This window comes from Crassostrea angulata, chromosome 6 (assembly GCF_025612915.1).
Source record: "Crassostrea angulata isolate pt1a10 chromosome 6, ASM2561291v2, whole genome shotgun sequence".
Lineage (NCBI taxonomy): Eukaryota > Metazoa > Mollusca > Bivalvia > Ostreida > Ostreidae > Magallana > Magallana angulata.
In genome coordinates, this window is record NC_069116.1 from 23,309,351 (window position 1) to 23,329,399 (window position 20,049).

Sequence of the window (20,049 nt, forward strand, 5' to 3'; positions counted from 1 at the left end):
ATGAATAAAAGGAAAGAACTTCATGTAATTTTAATTTACTATTCAACTTATATATATAATAATCACACTCCGAAGTAAATACCAGGTAATTCTATAGTGGTAAAAACACAATTCTATCGGTTTAATGACTATATAGTTTCAATCATGGATATACAGGATTTACCCGAACTGTGTTTTATATGTTCATACACAACCTACATATATATTGAAAATAATTGATTTTGTATATTAACATTTTGAAGTCTGAAAACAAATTACACGTATCCTTCTTAATTATTAATAAATAGTTCAATGAATTTATTAATCAATCTGATTTGCTACTTCTTCTGGAATTTCTTTAAATTGCTTGGTCCGATTTTATATCAAATTATGTGTATGCTTATAAACAATGATTATGCTAATTATGTGTATATTAATATATTAATAGACATTGCAGCAGTTCATACAATTTACATAAAAAGAATAGAATAATGAAACGCGCCATTTTAAAAAGATCTTTTCTCGTAATTACGAAATCTTTAAATTCTTGTAATTACGAAATCTTTTCTCGTAAGAGCGAGATAATTAACTCGTAATAACGAGATCTTTTCTCGTAATTACGAGATAAAAATATTTTTTTAAGTGGCCTTATTCGTCTTTCGTAATATACTCTAAATAACTCCACCCTATATATATCTTATAAATAGTTGTATAGCTTCATTTTTTGGCGATATTCAAACTAAATAAAGTAATTATGATAAGAACAACAATTAAATATCTGACTTTTTGTTAACAAGTGTTACCGTTAACAAGCGTTACTATCTTTTATTTTTGATATTAATATTACTAATCGGGAATTTTCAAATATCTAGGCATCCATGACGTAACAGTGAAGTAACAACCTATTGTAAGAACGAATTTACCACAACATCAGCATTTTTTAAAGGTCACAACATTTGTTATTTAAGGGTTTTATCTTCATGTATATTAGTATATTCAATTATATAGTATAATATTCGACATATATACACAAATACATGTGATTGTTTTTTGACAATGCACATAATTGAGTACGTGTATATACAAATCATTATAACGACATCCATTTGAAGCTCTATTTATTTCCTTTTTGGTAAAATATGCACTGACTCTAAGTATTATTTAAAAAAGCAATGGTAACGGATGGTAAGAAGCTTAGTTATATATAAAGACGTTATAATACAACGCCCGTTATCGGCTTTATCACACAAAGAAACAATTTTAAGTTATTTCTTTATCGGCAAAGTGTAAGTTTTTCATCGTTTATTTATGAAAAGACACATTTCAATATTATTCTTGTACAGTGATTTATAAGAAATTTATTAAGCATGAAAAGTTTATTGAATGAAATGGTTGGTCACGATGTATGTGCAGATTTACATGGAAGGGGAAGGGGTCCGGATCCCATATGAAAAACTATATTTACATAATATATTTATCGAAAATAGGCCCGGAACACCCCCCCCCCCCCTTCCCCAGCAAACATAGATAATCCTCGGAGCCCCGTCCATTCGGAAAAAAAATTGGATCCACACATGTTCGTTTTACATGTTATGAAGACTAATCCAATAATGATCGAGATTCAAAACGTCATATAAATTCGTATGTAATATTTGCATTCCTAAATGGTAAAATCTATATGAACATTCTAAATCAGTAAATTAAACCTTACCTGATTTAATTAACCATGAATTTCTTATTTTTCTCTATGGTACTTAATACAGCGGAAATACAACCGCTAAATCGGGAAATAAAATAAAAAAAGGGCAGGTTAAAAATATATGAAATGAGAGAGGAAAAGTAAATTTTATAATTTTTACAATTTTTTGTCAATTACCATTATTTGACAAACCAATATCATTAACAATATTGAATTACTTATTGAAGAAATACTAACCTTGAATCATATAATTGGATGTAGTTTGAAGTTTCATTTAACATCCGTTACTTTATCTTTTCATTTTGTACCAATCTTAAAAATATTTTTTATAAAACTGAACAATATCCTTTCATAGATATTTCAGGCATAAATTCACCTTTAAGAGGCAAATATATGTTTCTCACATTAAAGTAACTATCATTAAAAGGCTATGAAATGGGTCTCTTTCGATTTCCATGCGTGCTGCGCATTCAATTCTTTGCAGTTTTATATAAACTTTCCTTGCTTTTCAAGGTTAATTTTAGTAATAAACTTCTTTATGATTTGAAATAAATGTAGAATAATTAAGTTAATTTTTAGACTATTTGTTTATTTATTGCGGGATTAACCACTGCTTCGATGAGATTAACATTCGCTACTGTGATTTCACCCCCCCCCCTCCTTTCCATGCAAAGAATCTGAGCTAGATTTGTAAAATTATTAATTCAACATTTTCAGAAAAAGTGTCATAGATGGTGTTCTTTTGGAAAACCAAATTATCAAAACATTCTGGCAAACTTCATTTTTTAACAACGTAAATAGTGTAATGGAGTTGCAATTTTGAGATTGACTGAAATATTTTAAAATGCTTCCCTTGGTGGATCACGTGCGATATAAAAGTTGCGGGCACTGCAGATAAGAACTAATGACACGCAGTGTCAGCATATTTGAATTAATATAATATTCTTATAAAGAACTGCAGTGTCAACATATTTTTGAGGAATAAGGAATCATTTTTAGTATTAAAAGGCGATATTTTTTTTCGGGGAGGGGGGGGGGGGCATGGTCAAATCCGATAAAGCCCTAAAGTCTTGATTGAATTTGACCACGCCCCGACCAAAATTATCACCACATAATTACTTAAAGAATGATTCCTTATTCTTTGAGAAAAAATGTTAACTTCAAGTGCCTGCGGTATTTATGCCTTTTTGCAAACGAGATGATAAAAATAGTTAAGAGAAGAGAAAACCATTACTTAACCAAAACATTGGGGAGGATATATAGGTACCTGCTTAAGAAGAAGAAAATAGTAAATAATTATGTTACGAGCATTTCTCTATAGTTTCATTTTCAATTTATGCATCAAAGGCGAAGATGGTTTATAGTTTGGTTATAAATGGTGTCCAAACAAAGGTCACAATAGACGGAGGAAAATTGACGCTCGCGCCTGAAGGCAAACCAGAAAGTAGGTGCTTCTAAAAGTGCATTTATGGGTAATTATTATATATCGTACAATAGGTTAATTATCCTGATTTGATAACTCAGTACATTTTGCGTTGCTGAACGAAATTCATAATGTAATTTGATTCACTTTGGATGGCGATGGTATGTTTAAAGACATCTTCGCTTGCAAAGGTTTAGGATCCACTCTGCTTGTAGAAAAGCTCATCGAGTGGATCGTAAACCCTTGACTAGCGAAGATGGTTTAAAAGATGATTACTATAAACAGGGTGAGGTGTATGGTGAGCAGTATTGGTTAATATTTACATTTTTCAGTGTCTTTGCCGGTGATAACACTACGTATCGATTTTGTACTATATAACCCATAACTTCAAATGATGTATATTATAATTGGGATGCTAGTGGGGGTTTGCTTATTTATATTTAATTATTTAATCGTTAAAACTATATAAATATAAGTAATAAGGAATCATTCTTTAAATATTATGAGCACAGGTGCTTGAGGACAGGACCAACCCCCCCCCCCCCCCCCCTCCAAGTACATGTATATAGACCCCCAGGACTTTATTCATTTTTATTTTATATTAAATTATCCTTTTAGAACATATTTCTAATCTACTTTATACATTCATTGCATAAAATTACCTATAACAAACATTTAAAAAAAAAAATCAGACCCTCTACATGTACATGTATATAATACAAGAAGGTTGCTAACTTCGTCTGGCAGCCGAGAGGCACTGCCGATGAATATTTGTTGAAATGTACTATCAAACTACATCTACCGGTAAAAACGGTGACTTAATGTCGTAGCCCGATAAATCCCTTCACTGAATATCTGCATGCCATGCCCGTGTAAAAACATTTATTGGGTGAATTAGGACAATTTTCACTGACAAGTTGCAAGTTTTGAACCATCCATCTAGAACCAGTGAGGGTTTATCGCAAGGGAGATAACTCTGCTCGTAAACAGAGCAATTGCACTCAAACTCGAAAAAAAAATACTATTCATTAGAAGTATGAATTCTAATCAAGCCGCGAAGACATGAAAACCTTTATATCGTCTTGGGTACTGGAAAATCAAAAAGAAAGCACTCATACTGATTGTATTACATGTACAATGGAAGACAAAAAGAGAAAATAAAAAAAAATAATGTCACGAGTTATCTTTCTTGCGATAAACCCTTACTTCCTTTGATTCTAGATGGACGAAGTTAGCAACCTTCTTGTATTATATCATCGTCGGAAATCCACAGCCAGTCTCGCATACGCTCAGTAAGCGTATGCGAGACTGGCCGTGGGTTTCCGACGATGGTATTATATACACAGAGGGTCTGATTTTTTAAAAATGTTTGTTTTAGGTAATTTTGGGCAATGAATGAATAAATTAGATTAGAAATTATATGTCCTCAAAGGATAATTTAATAAAAAAAAAAATGAATAAATTCCCGGGTCTATACACTGGGGGGAGGGGGGGGGAAGTGGGGGGGGGGGTCGATCCTGTCCTCAAGCACCTGTGATATGAGGTGATAATTTCGGTCAGGGCATGATCAAATCTATCATAAAGCCCTGCGGGCTTTATTGGATTTGATCACACCCCGACCAAAATTATCACCTCATAAAACTCAAAGTGATTCCTTATTCCTAAAATAATAAAGGCTAACAAATCTTGGCTCTGAATATGTATAAAGCCCAATCCATTATATTTTATTGATATCAATAAAATGGTTATCGATTTTAGCTAGCTACCAGTTAGATGATGTCATTGGATGTGACGAGATATCTACAGGTTGGTTTTTTAAGTCAGAGGTAACCCGATTATGGGTCATCGAAGCTGGTCCCGCAAACACGCTGCTTAAAAAGTGCAAGAACATAACTGGAGATCAGAGGAAGCAATTCCAGTTAGAGCTAGCAGAGAAATCTAAAGGTAAGACTAGGTACACTTATTGTTACACGATGTCAGTAAGCTTATACTCTTTAGAGTGGTTTATCAAATCACTCTATATAATTCCCTGTATAAGGTTAACATGTATATTACTGTTCAACAACATTATTATCGTGGCAATCTTATTAAAATTAGACCCTTCTTACTCTAGCATACTATCAGGAAAAAGAAACCGTGCATTATTTAATATATGAAAAAACATTTAAAAATTACAATGAACAAATTTTATTTTTTGTAATACTGTTAACACATGTATTCGTAACAACATCTCATAACACATTAATGTCAACGTCGAATAACGTCAATTTCAGCACACTCGAAAGTCACTGTTATTTGAAATTGAATTAACACAATTAATAACGCGTGTGACCACCATTTGCGTTCACGCATGCTTGACAGCGACGCCTCATTAATGCCACTAAAGTGTTCAGAAATGCTTGAGGGATGTTGTTCCAGATGTTGGTTAAAGCCAGGCCTAAATCAGCCAATGTCACTGGCTGATTTGATAAACGGCGTAAACATCTTTCCATTTCATCCCAGACGTGCTCGATCGGCGTCAAATCGGGGGAATTAAACAGCTGGCCAAGGCAAGACATCGACATTCTGTTGAACAAACAAGTCCCCGACTACATGTGAAATGTGTGGCCTTGCGTTGTCTTGCTGCAGAGTGATGTGATTTTGATGTCTCTGTATGAAGGGTATCACATGACGCTGAATAGCGTACGCCGGTGAGATTTCCATTGACAATTTGTAGAGGGTTCTTCCATGTGCTGATATTCCGCCCCACACCATAACGCTATCTCCACCAAATTGACTACGTTGCACAACACAAGCGTCCTGGTAACGCTCCCCAACGCAACGATACACCCTACAACGGCCGTCACTGCTATCCAAATGAAATCTGGATTCATCAGTGAACAGAATATTGGCCCAGACCTGTATTCTGAATCGCAGATGTCGTGTGCACCACGCTAGTCTGGCGATACGATGACGTTGAAGCAGTACTGGGCACACCACTGGACGTCTTGGTCTGATGTTTTGCTCGCGCAGATGATTACGCACAGCTCTTGGACTACTTGGCCAAAGCCCTGGAATGCTACGGGCAGTCAAACTTGCTGTCTGGAAACGATTTCTCAGACGTGGCTGTCCTGTTGATGTGACGTCACACGAGGTCGCCCAGAGCGCGGTCGATCCTGAGTGTTGCCAGATTGTTGAAAACGTCTCCATAATGACTGGATGGTGTTCCGATGAACTCTAAAGTGTCTTGCTACAGTATTTTGTGCCATTCCAGCTTGCAGCATCCCAACAGCACGATTGCGTTGGTTTTCGTTGAGTCGTGGCATGAAATAGGGGTAAATTTTGTTGAAACTAAAGTGATTTCCTTAACAAAAAAAAGTTTAAACAAATCCTTTACTGTTCTTATTTCAAACAGTATTGGCCCGTAAAACTCGTGCGTACAAATTCTTCAATAAACAACAGGTGCTCACTAACCATGAAAAAGTGCACCCGGACGGTTACCATCCGATATTGTCAAAAACATTACCATTATATACACCCCGAGGAAACCATTGTCAACCGACACGAAGCGGAGGTTGACAATGGTTTTCGAGGGGTTTCAATTTCAACTGTTATCCTCCCAAAGAGGCACTATTAATTTTATTATACTGAATGTCTTAATTTTAGAGATTTTTTTACTGCTTTTATATAGAAATGACGTGAATTCTACGGCGAACCGTATGCGCATGATTTACGCGCATGTAACAATTCGTTGTGTTACCCGTTGCTAAGTGTGTTGCTAACGCTGAGGGTAATAGAACGGATTTTCAACTGCGTATAAACCAATCAGATTTCAGTATTTAATATGAAAGTATAATAATATCGATTGTTTAAATTTTATAAATACAAACAATAGATATAGAAAAATTATACTAAATTTTATAATGCACAGTTTCTTTTTTTCGCTAGTGTATATTTCCAAGGGCTTTGAAACAGGGGTGGCAGTCACTGTCCCAATAATTTCGCCAAGAAATGAATTTTTGTTTTAAATTGAGACTGAAATGGAATTTTATACATTGAAAAATGATCATTGGACATGTTGGAGTAGCAATGATAATGGCAATCTGCGTTCAATGGAGCGGTGAAGTGTGAACACTATTGTTTACACTAGCAAAAGTGGGATATATACATGTATACCTGTTGACAATTAACAGGGCATTAATTAGATAGGTTTGATAGTCATGATCTCTAGCTTTGCCACAACGTCAGAACTCCTGGAATTGTAATGATGCTAGCTTTGCATGATAAATAACAAGTTGTAAGTTAATTATCTTGATGCACATTTTATATCGTCAAACTAAATAAAAAAAATTACGAAGTACAATATTGCTTTGCTTCTTATAGCATCAAATAAGTGACAATATTATTGATGAAATTAAGAATAACTGGACACATCATAGAATATCTTCTTTTCAATTAAAAATCTGGATCACACCCCCACTTTTATTGATAAAATTTGCCGCCCCAATATGAAATACCTACCGATGCCTCTCATTTCGCAAGTGACTTCAAGAACCGGAGCATGAAGGGTCTAATTTTAAATATATTGAATTTATGGTTACATAGTTTGATCATCGTCATGAAATATTTGTAAAAAATATTGAAAAATTCAGTAGATTCTTGTTTTTCCAAAAATGATATCAGAAAATATGTGAATTTCCTTTGTGAAATAGGAATATCACATACCCGATATTTCCCAAAATTCAGGTAATGAATGAAATTTTCAGCTTAATTGCACATATTTGTTATACCAGACACATACATGTATATAAAAAATAACCATTTGCAGAAACAAAACGTCCCAAACAAGTGCTTTTGATGATTAACCCAATTGGTGGGAATGGAACAGCACGGAAAGATTTTGCTGAAATTGTGGAACCAGTTTTCAAACTTGCTGGGATATCCATGGATATTCTGTGTTAGTACTGTAATTCAACTTTTTCGAATATCAAAATAAGTGCCATGTTTATGAATCTAATTATTTTTTCATTCGTTTTAGTTTCAGAACGTTCCAAGCACATGGTTGATGTTGCCAAATTGTACGACTTTACCAACACTGATGGGTAATTCATAATGTTATGCATTTCATTGGTGTAAATGTTAGATGTATGTCTAGTGCTTGCAAAAAGTAAATCATTTGGTTTTCTGGGTGTGAGATGAAAAATCAAATTTATATCAATCATTCCCATATATAGTTGGGGCATCATTTGGAGAGGTTTAGGATTAATTCATAAAAAATATGCATCTGTTAACAAGTTTTCTAAAGATGGTAACTGGAATATTTGATTTAATGTATAACACCCCTCCCCCCCAAAAATCGAAAAAATATATATAAGATTTTTAAATACATGTAGTGTAATACCGGTAAAAAAAAAAAGTACTTGATAATCAAATTTGGAACAAACATTTTATAGAAAAATACTTTTTAATTAAAGTATACTAGCTTGTTGATCAAATTTGGATCATCATCCTTGAAGATCTTATTAGTAATATATTAACAAGGGTATAAGGGAGAGGGGGGAAGAAGGTATAGATGAACACTATGTGAATTTAGTTTCTCTGTTAGAGATTAAACTTTTGATTTCATCTCTTAAATGATATTTGTTTTATTCTATTGTTCACACTTGTTTACTTTAGGGTTGTTCTGCTAGGGGGAGATGGGTCTTATCATGAAGTGGTGAATGTTTTGATGAGAAAGAAACAAGAAGAACATGGGATTGATGTAGATGACCCAAATTCACCTCTGTCACCCCTTAACATTCCGATTGCCATGATACCAACCGGTAAAATTGCATGTACATTTTTCAATATGAATGTTCCTGCAAAAAAGTAAAGGTGAATAAAATATTCATAATATCACTTTAAAATTATTCAGCAAATTTCATCGATCACTCGTCTTAAATATCAATAGATTATCATAATTATTCCACTGTATTTTTGTAAATTTTAAAGCTAACATATAATTTAAAAGATTTTCTGTGATAGCCTAATTATATATATGTCTTAGTGCAACTTATTCTATAGGTTATAAATGGCTGAATTAGTCTTGTTCCCTGATCTTGTATACCCATAGGAACAGTTGATGGTGCCTTATATTGGTTCTAGATGCAAATTAAAGAAAATCAGTTAACCTGTAAACTGGGACCCCTACATGATTTAGAATTTTGTTTTTTTTTTTAGTTTTTTTTTGTTGAGAGAATTATTATTAACATTTATTATTAACATGAATTATATGATTATAGGGAGTGGAAATGGAGTATCAGAAAACAACACTGGGAGTAAAGATGTTTTGACGGCTGCACTTCATGTTGTTAAAGGTAATAGCTTTCAGCTGATCATGCAATTTACAAAATTAATACTGGTAATATATATGCTTTTTCTATGATTTTACATTAATTTGTAATTTTTCTTGCTTGCCACTGTTGAATACTCATGGTAACACATGTGCATTTATTGATATTAAGCTGGATACTTACAATTCATTACCTGAGGAGACTTCTATACATATGGTCATATCAGGTATGCCCTGCTTGTCTTTCATGAACAGTTGTTTTGATTAAACTATAGTGAATTATTTTACACAGGGAAAACCACATCCTCTCACTTACTGGCTCTCTACAGTGGCCATAAGCTGCTTGGGTTCGGCGGGACAGCCTCCACTTATGGATTTATGACGGATCTTCTTTACTACTCGGACAGGAAGTTCCGCTGGTTAGGACGGTCACGATATTTATGTTAGTAAGAATGGTTTAAAAAATGATGAAAAAACCCCAGTTTAAATCAGTTTAATGAATTGTTGTCTTCTTTTTAGCTCACCGAGACGAAGTCAGGGGGAGCTTATGCTATACCCTCGGCGTCGGCGTCGGCGTCGGTGTCGGCGTCGGCGTCGGCGTCCGGACCTGGTTAAAGTTTTTGTTGCAGGTCCTGTATCTAAGCTATTACTTGTCCTATCTTCACCAAACTTGCATGGATGATGCATCTGGACCTACTTATGGACTTGAAAGACTTGGATGCTGAATCTGAGTCCTAAATTTCAGATGCTGGAGGAGGTTAAGGTTGTTGGACCAGGTTAAAGTTTTTGTTGCAGGTGCCCTTTGATAGCAATATCTAAGTTACTGCAGGTCCGTACTTCACCAAACTTGCATGGATGATGTGTCTTATGATACTGATGCACAAGACAGGCTTGAGTGCTGAATCTGAGCAATAGGTTTCGGATGCTGGAGGAGGTTAAGGTTTTTGGGTCAGGTTAAAGTTTTTGTTGCAGGTGCCCTTTGATAGCAATATCTAAGTTACTGCTGGTCCGTACTACACCAAACTTGCATTGATGGTGTGTCTTATGTTACTGATGCACCAGGCAGGCTTGGATGCTGAATCTGAGCTATAGGTTACAGATGCTGAAGGTGGTTAAGGTTTTTAGAGCTGGTTTAAGTTTTTGTTGCAGGTGCCCTCTGATGATTATATCATAGTTACTACTTGTCCTAACTTCACCAGACTTCCATGGATGGTGCGTCTTATGATACTGATGCACCAGACAGGCTTGAATGCTGAATCTGAGCTATAGGTTTTGGATGCTGGAGGAGGTTAAGGTTTTTAGAGCTGGTTAAAGTTTTTGAAACAGGTGCCCTCTGATAATTTTATCTTAGTCGTTACTTGTCCTAACTACACCAGACTTCCATGGATGGTGCGTCTTATGATACTGATGCACCTGACGGGCTTGAATGCTGAGTCTGAGCCATAGGTTTCAGATGCTGGATATGGTTAAGTTTTTTGGAACAGGTCACATGTTTAATAGATAATAGTACTATTTCAAACTTGCATAGTTAATTAAACTGTAATATGAATGAATCACAGAGGAAGCTTCAGATGCAGAGCTTGATCTCCATTATCAAGGATGTTAAAAAATATATCTTAGTTATTACAGGTCCTAACTTCACAAAACTTGAATGGATGGTGTGTCTTATGATACAGATGCACATGACAGGCATGGATGTTGAATCTGAGCCATAGGTTGCGGATGCTGGAGCAGGTTTAGGTTTTAATTGCTAGTGCCCTCTGATGATGATATCTTAGTTATTACTGGTCTGAACTTCACCAAACTTGCATGGAGATGCGTCTTATGTATACTGATGCACCTGACAGACTTGAATGCTGAATCTGAGCCATAGGTTTCGGATGCTGGATGAGGTTTAGTTTTTTTGGAACAGGTCACATGTTTTATAGATGATAGCTTGCATAGTTGATTTAACTATATTATAAATGAAAGGCAGAGGTTGCTTCAGATGCAGAGCCTGATCTCCATTATCAAGGATGCTATAGAAATCTCCTACCTCACTCAAACCTGCTCGATAGATAGATGTGTTTGTTGATAAATGATATAACATGATTCCTATGATATAGTATTGTATGGTATGAAACAATATTGTTTAATATGATACAATATGATATCATATGTAATATTATAAAAAGTTATATAATTCAATATGATATTGTATCAATTTTTTTGATATTTATTTTATGTTATGATATTGTAACATGATTTTGTTATGTATAGTATTGTATATTATGATACAATATTGTATAATATTATATTGTATTATTAATTTATTATTTTATCACATGATACTATTACATAAGATATTGCAAAATATAATATTGTATCCTATGATACAATATTGTATATTCTATAATATTGTATCATACGATATTGTATAATACAATATAAGTTTCTGTTATATAGACACATGAAATTGTATAATATGATACTGTAATATTATATAATATCGTATCATACGATATTGTATAATATGATATTGGTTTATAATATGATATAAAGTCACATCACATGAAATGTATTGTATGCTATTGTACATGATACAATATGTATATTGTTGTATTATATATTTTACTTTATCACATAATATTGTATCATTTGATATGATACAATGTTGTATCAAATTATATCGTATCATATGATACAATATCATATTATGTTTCAAAAATGATACAGCATCATACAATATCATACTATATTATACAATAAAATATCATATGTTTCAACGTTATTATGTAATATGATATTGTAATATAATACTATATTGTTTTATATATTATGATATTGTATTATGTGATCAAATACAATAACGTATAACACAATACAATGTCATATGATACGTAACAATATCATATCTCATCATTGTTTATTGTGGTATTTTATTGTATTATATGATATATGTTGTAAATATGATAGGATGCAATATTTAATTTTATATTATTGTATTGATTTACATATGAACATATGATTGTCATACAATTTTTTAACAGATGATATACGATATTGTGTCAAAACAGAATCCATGAATATCCAAGATCATAAAGTATGATTTTCATTTAATATGATAAAGGTGGTCTCATAAAGGTGAAGTCTCATAAGGGTGATGTCTCGTCTCGGTGAGCTTTGTAATCTGTGATTACCTATGTTTAGATTTAAAAGAAGCCAACCCTTTGTCAGAGTGCTAGTTTATGTACCGGTAAGATTGGCCTTGTGATTTTATCAATCCTGAAATGCACTTGTCTTTGTCATTTGCAACTTTACATTGTTACAGTATTAAACTACAGTAATAAGCTATATTTACATCTACCGAGTAATTTCTGCTTAATTTCTTAAGAAAGCTGACTGTGATTCATAGCTCTATAGTAACTGACAGGGCTGAAATCTACACAATATAGCTCTAACCAGTTTATCGATCAGTCAAAACCCACAGCAACCTAAGAAAAATCACGTACTGCATGAAATAATCATAATGATGTCAGACTCAAATTCCCATATGAGACAACTTGGCTCAATTCTTTTATCTAACATACTGATGTGCATTTCTAACAATGATTTAATTGATTTTATTTGCGGTACTCTTTACGATCGATTCATTAATTTTTTTTAAAGAAAGATGTAAATATACACAATAAAAAGCTTTCTTTGATGATTCTTGCGGGTTATGAAGGTAACAATCAAAAATTTACATATGCTAATATGAGTTGTGTGTATTTTTCCTGCAATATCACTATCTTCATATCCCATATGAAACACCAAAGAAAGCATCTTATTGTTTAAATAGCACAGGTGAGTTTGGTGATAAATGATTTTATATTTGAGAAAACCATATCCACGTTGCTATGGTGTATTTTTTAGTGGATTTGTATAAAAAAAATTTAATGAATTTGTTGCATCAGCAGGGAAGCATTTTCATGCAAGAAAAAATTATTAGAGAGTAAAATGACAATACATCTTAACTGTAATTAATAGTTTATTGTTAATTTTAATTTTAAGTTGTTCCAATGTGGATGTTCCTTTGCAAATCTCTCACTCAGCGAGTTTTTAATGCCAATGTAACATATTACACTTCGTAAGTACTTTTTCAAAACCGACAAATTTTTCCTACTCAAGAATGAATTTTTTTTCAAAATGCAGCAAACAATATGGCTACTATGACTGTGTGTGGTACTTTTACTCCCTCTTTATTTCAGTGTTAGTGAGCGCCGCAACAGTGACACCAGTGAAACAGAGGTCTATGTTGGCGAGCGGAAATTGACAGGTTATAGCTCCTATACTGCAGACACGAGTAAGAATTCATTCAATTTGATACAATTAATGTGTATGTCTATGGATATTTCTTGATTTGAACAGTGTTAATTAGTTCTTAAGTTTCTTTACTTCTAACATGCGAAGGAAAAGTTTGTCTAAAGACCTTAAATTTATTGATTCATTTTTCAGTTTTGATAAACAATAGAAGTTTTGTGGCTTGCATGCATGTTTGACTTTCTTTTGCTTTGAGTAGTGGTCTTTAACAGAACCTTGTGGAACATGATGACCCTGAATGGTAACGTCATCTTTGATGGTCAGGTGGTGTTTGATGTACCCAGGATGTTTGTTCCTAAACCGTCCCTGTTTTGTTCCTTCATCTTCTATGACACAGTGTCTGTTAGGTCGGTTTTCAAGTTCTTCAAGCATGTTTCCAAGAGGACACCTGCGGTAAATTTTGAGAATAAGAAAGAAAGTTAGAGGAAGAGAGAGAATGTTACCGGTAGTTTAGATGTTTTAATTTGATGGTAAGAGAGAGACAGAAAGACAGACTGACCGAGACAGAGAGAAAGTTAGCATTAGTTGTAAGATAAATAAAGCTGTAAATTAGATGTAAAATAAAATGGAGTAAAAAATGATGAAATGTTGCCGATGTCTTTGTGCAGGATATACTGAACACAGAAATGGAAGTTGTGAGTGCACGAGGTTTGGAGGTAGAACTGGTGGACGGTATTGAGGCAGAGAACCAGGACCTGAGGACACTGCGACGGCTAATACAGCTGGACGGAGAAATGTATTCATTGGAGACCCCATCATTTCAGTTATGGTAATGTCACTCAAAGATAAACGTGTATTATGTTTACATTTATTTCATCATTAGTAATAGATACACGGTTTTTGCATCCAGTACAACTAACTTAAACAATAATAGTATCAGCTCTTCTGAATGATATGGGTCATGCTGGAAATGACACAGATCCAAAGTTTGAAGCTCAATAACTTAACAACATAGTTTGTGTTCATTAGCTTTATTTAAAGATCTGAAAATGAGTGAATATACATTGTTATAATATAATACATGTGTATACCAGCATAGTTAATTATCACATGTTTGCACCAATATGCGAAAATGAAGTTACATTGTTGAGGCACAAGCTGGTTTTACATGATGAAAATAATGTAAAAATGTCAATACTTGTCGAACATTGATATCTCGAACACTGATATCTAGAATGCAATAGATATGCCAAAATGATTTGTAAGTCCCAACCACTTATTTTTTAAGTATTTCAACCTTGATACCTCAAATACTCGGATATCTTGAAGATTTTAAACAGTCCCATCTAGTTTGAGATAACGAAGTTTGACTGTTATTTTAATTGCACACACCATAGTTCAAAAATTATGTAAATATGAGTATACAAGGAATAATTTTTTATTTTATCTTATGGGGAGATTATTATGACCAGTTTCTGATCAAATGTACCTCTGGGCTTTATTGGATTTGATCATGTGCCATACTGTAATGATCACCCCATAAAAAGACTGAAATGATTGATCCCATGAAAGTCAACTCGTTAAATAAATATCATAGAGTCTGACATTAACCTTTACAATCATGAGATATCTTTTTCATGTATTTATGTTTCCTGATTTTAGTTCTTTTTTCTTCCAGGTACAAAAAGGATGTTGTGCAAATCTTTACAAGTTATTTGTGAACTACAGATCAGTGAGAAGAGATATTCTTCTACCGGAGGACATTATGATCATTCATTACTTCTGAACTTTCAATATTTCAATTTTTTGTAAAACTTGTAAAACTTCTTTAAAACTGTTAAAGGCCGAGGTTTTTAACTGGGTGGTTTAACTCAGGTATAAAGTTAAGGTGAGGGCGGAGCTTATTTCATACAGGCGTGAAAGCCCTGAGTGAAACACGCTCGAGTGTGGATTCAAGCTATATACAGAATGTTAAAATATATTACCTGTGTTAGAAGCAATCTTAATATTGGTCATTATAACTAAAAAGTAAAATAATTATCACTTTGAATAATTTTACATCAAACTATTTTTATTTATTTTGTAGGTTGAGGGCGTTAGCCATTGACAAATTATGCAGTAACTGATTTATTCATTGATGATATTCAATTACTGCATAATTTGTCAATGCACTCTTGATCGAATTTACATCTTAGGAAAATAAGTTTAAGGCTGATTGGGCTTATTTATACAACTAAAAATGATGTATGTATATTGTATATCAAATATCATGTATCTTATATTTATGCTTCATATATTAGTTAATGGATACCAGGACATGCAGGTTCATGTATTTGAAGATTTCCTGGAAAGTGCTATCCATACACATATTTTTATAAGTATTGTGTTGATATTTGTGCAATGAAGATTTTCTGTTGTTATACAAATAAAAGATAATGAAAACAGATGCACACTGAATCCTCTCTTTGATACGTATGTATGATGAAAACAAAAACTCTATAATTTAGGAATTTTGAGCTTCAATGATATCCCATGGAGTGTTGTCAAACGCAATAGTCTCGAAAATTCAGAAGAATCCGCCTTCTAACGATACATGTACATATACTACTTGAAACGGGGAATGAATCTCATGCCTGCTGCCACATTACATCTTTTATTCTTGAGAATAGAGGGAAAAAGTAAAATATATGCATGTGAAACCAAAACACAACTGGTAACACAAAATTAATAGATAAATAGGCCTTAATCAAATGCTTTGATCCTGTAAATGTGGAGAGAAATATTCCCTGATTTATTGACGGACATGTATATTTCATCCTGTACATGCACATTTCACATGTTCTTGCCCTACAGTATTCAAAAAAATAATAAATAATTATGACTATGCCCCTTATAAGGTCGAGTCGCATTATATATTTTTTTCAGAAGCCAAAAATGTTTAGAGAAGAGAGAACAATACATAATCAAGATGCACTAAGTACGTTGTATATATATGTACCAGGCACGTAGCATCAGGGGGGGCCAGGGGGGGCCTGGCCCCCCCACTTTTTCCCGCAGCAACAAATTTTTTAAAATTTACATATAAAAAAAATGAATTATAATGGAGTTGGCCCCCCCACTTTTTTGGAAGTTTGTAAAAAATTGATATGTGAATAAGGAAATGAGAAGTCAATTTGAAGTTACCTTCCCCCCCCCCCCCCCCCCCCCACGGATTAGGAATTTCATGATTTTGAGGAAAAAAAATTATCGTAGGGAAGAATTTTTTTTGGAAGTATAGTTGAGTCTACCCCCCCCCCCCCCCCCCCCCCCCCCCCCCCCCCCCACGGATGAGGATTTTGAAGATTTCCGGAAACTTTAAATTTCCCTTTTTTTTTTCTTTTTTTTGGGGGGGGGGGGCTTGTCAAGATTGTTTTGATGGGTCTGGCCCCCCCACTTTCAAAAACGATGCTACGTGCCTGTGTACACATATTAGAATATTAAAACAAAAACAAAATATATAAATAAATAAATAAACTTACCACGATATCACAGAAAATGCCATGGGATGTAATCCAGTGCACTCATCCTGTAAATGCAGAGAGAAATGAGAATAGTCTGCTGTTCCCACATTCATGGTGACTGACACAATCATGTATATTTCATCCTGTATATGCACATTTCACATGTTCCTGTCCTGTAGAATTCAACAAAATAATAATTATGACTATGCCCCTTATTTATTTTTTGTTTGCTTTTGAAAAAGATTGACAAGCACGAATTCAATCACATGTCAAATAAAAAAAAAAAGGTAATGTGCATGCAGCCTCATCCTACATCTATGATTAGATATGTACTTGTTGAATTAACAATTACATTTAAATGAGTTCTTCTGTTAAAACATTCCAATGGCATGTAAAAAAGATTAAAAAGTAAGTGTTATATGCTGATATATGAATTCAAAATATTGTGAATTAAACAGGCCTCATTCGACTGATTGTCTCATTTGTGATATTTTCATATCCCTTAATTATTTATTCTTATTATCATAAAAAAAATAAAAATAAAAAAATTCTCCTTGGAAGGGGGGTGTTAGGTGTTTGGTGGGTTATTTATGGGTTTTTTGGGTTTTTTTTTTTTGTAATGTTGGGGACAGAGGCAGGGTGGGCATGCTATTGTTTAAAAAAAAAGATATCATTTGCACATTAATATTATTTTTTTTACAAGTTTAATATAAAGGCTAAAAATGTCATATTCATTACATGTTTCATGTGAATATATGTCAAGTGCAGAGACTAACATTTTCTAAATATAGGAAAACATGCACAGGTAGTAATAATGCATGTCAATTCATTTTGTTTGTGTCTGTTTTTTGTTCATTATATCATTCATAATCAATGGATGATATTTCCAATACAAATGAAGAAATAAAGTAATGAATGAATGAATACATGGAATGAATACCGACAGTCGTCACCTTTTTTTTATGCGATTTTAAAAACTATGTTTTATTAGATATGCACGCAAGCATGTAATGTTACATTTATGACACACACACACACACACACATGTACGTTTCTTTGTTATTTGTAATTGAGACATCTTTTCGAAAAATATGGGTAGCCCTGAAAAGGGCTTTTTTTTTTTTTTAAAGTGAGCAATCTGCAGTGATGCTGGAATTGCTTATTTCTTTGCTGCTGCCTTCTTGGGAGTCTTGGCTTTCTTTGCAGCTGACTTCTTAGGTGTCTTGACCTTCTTTGGCTTGGCTGCTGCCTTCTTTGGGGATTTAGTTGCTGCCTTCTTCTTTGGAGTCTTAACCTTCTTCGGTCCGGCTGCTTTCTTGGGGGACTTCTTCTTCTTCTCTGCAGTCTTTTTCTCTCCGGCTACCTTCTTTGGTTTTGCTGCTGCGGCCTTCTTGGGTTTTGCTGCCTTAGGCTTGGCAACTTTCTTGGCCTTTGGCTTCTTCTCAGTCTTGGGCTTGTCACCAAGCTTGAAGGAGCCACTGGCGCCTGTGCCCTTGGCTTGTTTCAGAGCACCTTTCTTCACTCCGTTCTTCAAAGCCATTTTCAAGTGGGCGTTGATGGAGTTGACGTCGTTGCCGACTTTGTAGTTGGCCATTATGTACTTTAGAATGGCTTGTCTGGAAGATCCGCCACGCTCTTTCAAAGATTCCAGGGCGGCCCTGATCATGTCAACGTACTTGGGGTGCGCTGCTGGCACCTTAGGCTTTGTAACCTTCTTCTTGGCTGGGGTTGTGGTTGCTGTATCTGCCATGGTTTCGGACGAAATGGAAACGGCGTTGTATTCACTGCGAACTAAGACGAGGAAATAATGGGGTCACAAGCACTCGCTGTTTTTGTTTACATCGAGCGCGGACGTCCTCGAAAACATCCCCTAAAATCGAAGCGCTTGTTCATACTGAGGTCGATGTGTGTTTTGATGTTGGTGTTTGCATCCTTGTTTCGACGTTTCATAGGCCGCAATTGTAACTATTCTACTAAAAACACGTAATGTGGATATATCTCTAAAGTATTCTCTGCGTTTCGCCCGTAAAAATATCACTAAAATAATTAAAATTAAACGAAAACATAGGCCAGACTATCATTTAGCAACTGCACAGACAGCTAAAAGTCGCGCAATCTCTCTAAAAATGATAATTTTTTAAAACTTATTCAGGGCTATAACCTGTTCACTTACTGAGACATGTATACTCAATGTCGTTTATTGTGGGGTGAAGTAATTCATGTTTCTTTTTTAACGAAACACGCGACAGCTCCGTGCATCCAGAAACACGCCACACAAAAATACGTGCCGGGAAAATGTTTACTCTAGGAATGGTTATAAATTTAAAAACCTGTCGGATAGAACAAATGAGACCAACACATAAATATCAAATTTGACAAAGGAAAAACTATATGTTAGTTTATCTATTACACGCAGCATTCTAGTGCAAAATACGCTGTAAAATCGTTTTGCTTATATACGAATTGTAATCCGACAAAGAAAAAAAAATTCCATTCCTTTATTCCTTCACTAATTAATTAAACAAACTAAAATTTGTAAAAAAGAATTTTTATTTTAAAAATCCATTTCATTCATTCATTCATTCATTTTTTGTATTCATCGCGAACCTATCTTTTTTGATCGTACTGTCGATATCTATTTATCTATCCCCCCCACCCCCCTTTTTTTTTCTAACGCCACCAAATGATTTAGCTGCGCCTCAGAGTGTACACCATTACCTTAAATTAGAAAGAAATAATATGCGGTACCAAATATGTAATAAACTTTTCCAAGAATGTCATGCGACCAGCATGCGAAGTTAAAACACTTATTCACAGAACACACATTTCATCCCACATTGGTATTTGCATGATCTCT

The 20,049-nt window shown here is 34.1% G+C and overlaps 2 protein-coding genes across 4 annotated transcripts; one reads left to right on the forward strand and one right to left on the reverse strand.

Moving 5' to 3' along the window:
* The first annotated feature begins 3,010 nt into the window (after positions 1–3,010).
* Positions 3,011–16,139, forward strand: LOC128186954 (ceramide kinase-like). 3 transcript variants are annotated; one of them, XM_052856940.1, is made up of 12 exons: positions 3,011–3,122; positions 4,860–5,045; positions 7,909–8,037; positions 8,119–8,182; positions 8,757–8,902; positions 9,362–9,436; positions 9,704–9,853; positions 13,444–13,519; positions 13,641–13,735; positions 13,952–14,145; positions 14,361–14,521; positions 15,371–16,139. In XM_052856940.1, exons 1-12 carry the CDS (start codon positions 3,032–3,034, stop codon positions 15,411–15,413), a joined length of 1,410 nt encoding a protein of 469 aa, XP_052712900.1. In that variant the 5' UTR covers positions 3,011–3,031; the 3' UTR covers positions 15,414–16,139. The 3 variants fall into 3 exon arrangements, with proteins under 3 accessions (XP_052712900.1, XP_052712902.1, XP_052712901.1); XM_052856941.1 differs by having other exon boundaries at positions 3,015–3,150; XM_052856942.1 differs by lacking the exon at positions 15,371–16,139 and having other exon boundaries at positions 13,952–14,099; positions 14,361–14,495.
* A 2,212-nt stretch (positions 16,140–18,351) lies between these two features.
* Positions 18,352–18,942, reverse strand: LOC128187412 (histone H1-delta-like). The gene has a single exon (XM_052857857.1). It carries the CDS (start codon positions 18,940–18,942, stop codon positions 18,352–18,354), a length of 591 nt encoding a protein of 196 aa, XP_052713817.1.
* Between the last annotated feature and the right edge of the window lie 1,107 nt (positions 18,943–20,049).